This window comes from Rhamphochromis longiceps, linkage group LG5 (assembly GCF_057381845.1).
Source record: "Rhamphochromis longiceps isolate RC_006_pf linkage group LG5, R_longiceps_female_GT1.1, whole genome shotgun sequence".
In the NCBI taxonomy this organism is placed as follows: domain Eukaryota; kingdom Metazoa; phylum Chordata; class Actinopteri; order Cichliformes; family Cichlidae; genus Rhamphochromis; species Rhamphochromis longiceps.
Window position 1 is genome coordinate 2,770,331 of NC_140561.1, and position 6,906 is coordinate 2,777,236.

At 41.7% G+C, this 6,906-nt stretch overlaps 1 protein-coding gene and 1 long non-coding RNA gene across 2 annotated transcripts in view; one reads left to right on the forward strand and one right to left on the reverse strand.

Annotated features, from left to right (window-relative positions):
* LOC146669047 (calcium-dependent secretion activator 1-like) overlaps positions 1 to 6,906 on the reverse strand; it is a 337,734-nt gene that overhangs the window by 260,317 nt on the left and 70,511 nt on the right. The window contains exon 3 of the mRNA XM_085405453.1: positions 2,831 to 3,163. Coding sequence (XP_085261579.1) covers positions 2,831 to 3,163 — 333 coding nt within the window. The remainder of the gene's footprint in view (positions 1 to 2,830; positions 3,164 to 6,906) is intronic.
* LOC146669048 (uncharacterized) overlaps positions 1 to 6,906 on the forward strand; it is a 77,556-nt gene that overhangs the window by 37,286 nt on the left and 33,364 nt on the right. The window lies entirely within an intron of this gene.

Consider the following 6,906-nt stretch of genomic DNA (forward strand, 5'->3'; position numbering starts at 1 on the left):
TTCTTCTGAACTTTTCTTCTTGTTTTTCTTTCCCGTCCCCGACTCCAGTCTGGCCTGATTACAATAACTTAGAATAAAAATAACTAATAAAGATCAAATAAACTATGACAATCAAGTGGACCAGTATAGCAAAAGGCCCACTTGGGAAAGTAAATCTGTTGGGCATTTTTCTTGGCCTTCAGACAATAATTCTGATTGCTACAGTGCCAGACGGGACACAAAAAAACCAAAAAAACCAAAAACAAAAGGAATTCCAGGTGAAAGACCAACACAAAGTGGTGCACACGTGAGAAGTGGAACAAAAATCAGACGTGATTCCAAACATTTTTTTACAAATAAATAACTGCAAAGTGGGGTGTGCGTAATTATTCAGCCCCCTGAGTCAATACTTTGTAGAACCAGCTTTTGCTGCAGTTCCAGCTGCCAGTCTTTTAGGGTTTGTCTCTACCAGCTTTGCACATCTACAGACTGAAATCTTTGCCCATTCTTCTTTGCAAAACATCTCCAGCTCAGTCAGATTAGATGGGCAGCGTTTGTGAACAGCAGTTTTCAGATCTTGCCACAGATTCTGGATTGGATTTAGATCTGGACTTTGACTGGGCCGTTCTAACACATGGATATGTTTTGTTTTAAACCTTTCCATTGCTGCCCTGGCTTTGTGTTTAGGGTCGTTGATGCTGGAAGGTGAACCTCCGCCCCAGTCTCAAGTCTTTTGCAGACTCCAAGAGGTTTTCTTCCAAGGTTGCCCTGTATTTGGCTCCATCCATCTTCCCATCAACTCTGACCAGCTTCCCTGTCCCTGCTGAAGAGAAGCCCCCCCAGAGCATGATGCTGCCACCACCATATCTGACAGTGGGGATGGTTCAGAGTGATGTGCAGTGTTAGTTTTCCACACAGAGCGTTTTGCATGTTGGTCTCATCTCACCAGAGCACCTTCTTCCACATGTTTGCTGTGTCCCCCACATGGCTTGTGGCAAACTGCAAACGGGACTTCTTATGGTTTTCTGTTAACAATGGCTTTCTTCTTGCCACTCTTCCATAAAGGACAACTTTGTGCAGTGCACGACTAATAGTTGTCCTGTGGACAGATTCCCCCACCTGAGCTGTAGATCTCTGCAGCTCGTCCAGAGTCACCATGGGCCTCTTGGCTGCATTTCTGATCAGCGCTCTCCTTGTTCGGCCTGTGAGTTTAGGAGGACGACCTTGTCTTGGTAGGTTTACAGTTGTGCCATACTCCTTCCATTTCTGAATGATGGCTTGAGCAGGGGTCCGTGGGATGTTCAAGGCTTGGGAAATCTTTTTGTAGCCTAAGCCCGCTTTAAATTTTTCAATAATTTTGTTGTTGCTCCCAGTATTCTCTTAGACAACCTCTGAGGCCGTCACAGAGCAGCTGTATTTGTACTGACATTAGATTACACACAGGTGCACTCTATTTAGTCATTAGCACTCATCAGGCAATGTCTATGTGCAACTGACTGCACTCAGACCAAAGGGGGCTGAATAATTACGCACACCCCACTTTTCAGTTATTTACTTGTAAAAAATGTTTGGAATCATGTCTGATTTTCGTTCCACTTCTCACTTGTGCACCACTTTGTGTTGGTCTTTCACCTGGAATTCCAATCAAGTTGATTCATGTTTGTGGCTGTAATGTGACAAAATGTGGAAAAGTTCAAGGGGGCCGAATACTTTTGCAAGCTACTGTACTAATTATGTCATGGGACGCTCATCAGCGTTGCTTTGAGGACAACCATGCACATAAGATAGTACTGGATTGTAATGGAGAACCAGGCGATCCAAGTTGAGTTGTGGCGATCCACGGTGAGTCGATCCGAGTAGGTACTAATGGATAAAGGGGCTCAAGTGCCCAAGTCCCAGGGGGAACAACAACCAGTGTGGAGCAGTGGGGAGGGGAATTATTTCACCCTCAATAACAATGTCAAAGAGGGACTAAGGCTCAGGAAGACCCACACCCAGGCCTAGTCCCACGCAGACAACACACACACACTCACAACTGCACAAAGAGACACATATCCTTCCACTCTCTGGGGCAGCCAGCAGCAACTCAATAACCAGATCATCAACCAACCCCAGCCCCAGAGAGGGGGCATATTACATCCTATAGATTAAGAATGAGATGTCACTCAAGTTCACATGCATGTGATGGCAGGGATGCAATAACTATCATTTTAATATTGGATCATCTCTGTATGGAAGCAATGACAGCGACAATGATGCTATGACTGTTACTTTTTTGTAATGGAAAACCAGTTGATCCGAGTCAAGTTGTGGCAATCTGTGGTTAGTCGATCTGAGTATCTACTAATGGAAACGGGACTTTAGTACAAGCTCTCTTGGTTGTCTAAACTAAAGCTATAGGAAACGTGAAAAAAACATGTTTCTTAAAAAAACTGATGACTGTGATGATGCCTGTCTGCCTTCACTGATCATGTCTTGCTTTTGTCTTGTCATTACAGCTGCCAATATTAAATTCCCAGAGAAAGAAAGACAGCTTCTTCTGGCTTACTTTTTTGTGGAGTTATTTGCATTAAGTTACAAGTTACCAGAAGTTCCAAGGCACTGTTTAAGCAAGTATCTTTTGACTGAACTACTCAACAACCTTAGTTCTCGTGACCTTATATGATCTAATTGTTTCAAAATCAGTACTTCTGTTTCCAGATCTCAAGAACAAAGGTTTTCAATTCTTTTTCTGGCATGGCCACCCTCACCAACTAACGTTCCACATTCAACAGTAAGGTCTAAACAGGTGGAAGTTAAATTATAGACAACAGCAAACTTATATTTTCCCAAAATCTGTTAATTTACTGACCTGACAGGCATTATAAAGGAGCTGGTGCTCAAACTTCTTGATACCCAGGATCTGCTGGAACATCTCATATAGTTGGTCCTTGCTAAGGATGAGTTCAGAGGCAGCACTGGTTGTTACACGCTGCTGGTGTTTCCTGGGGTCCTCTTCACCTCGGTAGATGGTGTCAAATTTAGCAATCCAGGAGCTCAGCACTGTTTCTTTGCTTAGCCCATCAATTTCAGGTAAGCTGCGCACACGTTTCTCTATGTGCTTCTTAAAAACCTCCCGAGAGTCACTAGCTGAGCAGCCGCCACTCTGCACCATCCGGGACACACGGTCACTTTTCAGGAACACCTGCAATGAATTTGCAAACCATTAGATCAGTTTGTTTTAAAGTAGGTTTTACAAGAGCACAACTTTAACATCAACTCTTGATACACACAGGGACTTCTATGTTAATTAAATAATAATTAACATAATAGAACGGGGGCGATCGTGGCTCAAAGAGTTGGCAGTTTGTCTTGTAATCGGAAGGTTGCCGGTTCGAGCCCCGGCTTGGACAGTCTTGGTCGTTGTGTCCTTGGGCAAGACACTTCACCTACTGCCTACTGGTGTTGGCCAGAGGGGCCGATGGCGCGATATGGCAGCCTGGCTTCTGTCAGTCTGCTCCAGGGCAGCTGTGGCTACAACTGTAGCTGCCTCCACCAGTGTGTGAATGTGAGAGTGAATGAATAGTGAAATTGTACAGCGCTTTGAGGGCCCTGAAAAGTGCTATATAAATGCAATCCATTATTATAATTACATGATAGGATTTTTTTCTTTTTTTATTGCAAAGGATGACATTTTTTGCCTAAACCTAACAAAACAGTGACTTAAGTACAAATCTGCACAACATGTGGACTCTTTAATATGTCATTTTAGAATTAGGTTATTTATCTATAAAGAATTGAGTTTTGACTTAATTCCAGACCTTCAAAGGTCTTATAGAGTCAAGAGCTTGCAGGTCTGTATAAAAACAAATATGTTACAAAAGAGCTTGCAAGAACTTGGTGAGAAAATTTGTAGAATAAAATATGACAATATGTAAAAAAAAATTTAAAAAAAGAACCAATTAGAACATGAGGCAGACTCTTTCTCTCTCTCACCACCTTGCACATACACCACAATGTGTTTGTGTCAAAGCTCTATTTTGGTCCATTAGATGAGATTAGCCAACTATACATATGTTCGGCTAACTAGATATCTAGCATTCCACATGCTGCTGTGACCGTAGTTTTGGCTTGGATATTTGACAGACATTCAATCTACATGGAAGCAGCGCTTATTCAGTTTTCCCCAGTGCTGGCAGTAAAGGAGGACACTGAACCATTCCCTATATACTTAGCGATTGTAATAACCTTTAACTCTGACAAATGTTGTTTACCTGCATGCTGACTTGCCCATTTTTATAACAAAAAAACACTACGTTGATTATGTGTGCATCTCTGTTTCCCAGGTGCATTTAAAAGGAAGAATTTCCACACCAGATTTCACAGACACACTTTATTTGCACATTTCCAGGACCTGTCTTGGTCTTTTATGTCTTTATTTCAGTAATTTTTGGGGCTTTCAAGAAATTTCATCTTCCACCCTCACTGAACTTGCTAAAGCACAAGAAAAACAGGTATTACTTTATATAATCATTTTAGACATTGATTAGCTCACATCTATGTGGTGGCTTTTTGACTACAACGCAGTTGTTGCTTCACAATGACTACAGTTGGTAATTGTGGATGGATTTCAAACTTTAAAACTTTCTAGCCTGATTTGTTCTTCACTATACTTATCAACCAGCTTGCTCATGAGCCATCTATCAACTGTCATTCCCTCACCTACCACTTGCCTACTATCCTTTTAGTCACAGACCGAACAACTTTATTTAATTTTCCTGTACCATGCTATCATGTATTTTACCAAGCAATTCTTCTCACACAGTCAGATATATATTTCTCTCAGTACAAGCTTCACTCATGCACCCAAAACAGGAACTATTTTCTATGTCTCCACTCATTCAACCCTCTCTTGTACTCTGTTCACATGTGAAACCAAATCATCTTTCCCTAATCTAAGAACACTCAACTAATTTGCATATTGACTCATAGCTCTCCCACTTGGCCAAACAACAGAAATGCATATTAAAAATATTACCGCAAAATTAAAATTTCTTCATACAGTAGTCACCGGTGTTGCTCAATCAGCAAAAGACCTCTCACAATTTACTATTTTAAAACTAAATTTATTGTTTGATCACTGGTTGGTCATAACAGTCTGTTTTCCTTTTCACAGAAGTCAACCTGTGTTCGTCCAACTTGCAGAGCTATTTCTCAGCGATGGATAACCTCAGCATCTGATAGCAAGTGTCTGTTAAATCTACACTATTTAGCATTTATGTGATATATTAGCATTCATGAGTGTAAGCTGATCTTCATTGCATGTATGGATTTGTATTCAGATTAATGCATGCATATTGGCGTGGAGCTGTGGATGCAAACTTTCTCTCCCAGCTCCTGATTCTCTCCAAAAATAATTTCATATGTTTCTATTTGTGTATGTATGTTTTCTATTCATTTATGTAATTATTAGTTTATTTCTTTATATCTTTATTTTATTTACCTTTCTGTTACAAGGGTCTGGACACTTTCTCAACCAGTCAGCCTCAATTTTCAACCCAATTTTCATATGCTCTCACTTTAACAACACCAGCCTTCATCTCTCATCCAAGCCCTCGTCTTCTCTTCTCACAGTTGCTTCCTGCTCCCTGAGATCTGCAGCAATGATACGCCCAATGAGCTGTTTCTTCTTCTCTGTTCGTTCTCTCTTCTTTTTTTCAGTCTCTTATTTTGCCGGTTAACTCCCAGCATGGCAAATGTGAAACTCAGACAGTCCCATCAAGTCCATCCACACAATGATGTCACCTGTAAACTCCCAGCTTGGGATTAAGAACGCATGCCTCCCTTCACCATGGTATTTGTACATGCTTCTGGACCCTTCAGAGTTTTAGGTCATTGTTGCTGTCTGTTCTCTGTTGTTGATTCTTGAAGTCGACTCGGTTGCTCTGGAGCTGCCTTTAGTCTTCAGTGAGAGTTTGACCGTCCTTGAAGCTTCTTCTCAAGATAAGCACAGGATGAAGCTGTGAAATTTTCAGCCCGTTTGTCGTTCCAGTTATGTTAATCTATCATTCTGCCACTGTACTCATGGAGGAGGTTGAGCCAAGTCCATTAGTATTAACACACTAAGACATTTGTTTAATATCATTTTCATCACTACTTATTAACACTTTCATTCTCTAAGTCTTCTATCTACATTTTAAAACGTCTCTCTCTCACTCGTTACACACACATCAGGCAATTTCCTTTCAGACTGCATGCAGACATTTTCACTTCCTGTCACAGACAAACACACACAGCGTTTTTCATGCACACACACTCTTCACATCACTGCATTTCCTGAGTTTCTTCACCCTAATCAAACTCTTGTTACAATGTTCACACACTATATACTGTGCCCTCTGTAATTCTACTCACTTTTAATATAAAACGAATGCACCCTCAGCCACGCACACAAACTGAACAGCTTCACACAAGTATATACTAACCGCTTTAGACTTGCAACCATGCACAATAAACAAACAGCCAATTACACAAACACAATCAACACAATTGCACTCAAGCAGAAGCACCGTGGGTCCCTCGTGGGTTTCTTGGCGTCCTACGCCCGGGTCCAACCTCCTATGCCCACGTCATTAATTTAAGAGGGGTTCACAACTTTTAACCACAGATAAATTTAAAAGCATCACTGGGGACTGAAACAACCAGCTCTAATCAATGCCCGGGTCCAACCCTGTCGTCCAAACTCTCCCCCTGAAGTCCAACTTCTGCTTTCCAATCAGCGCGAAACTAATCCCGAGGAATTACCGACCTGGCACCCAGTTCCATCGGATCCACTCTTGCGTCCAAGAGAGGTGGTTTGCCAAAGCTGCACTTCGCGCTCTTAAGAGTCCAACTCTCGTACTAGAATCAAATTGGTAACTTTAACACCGTACCTGCGGCCGACGTCCA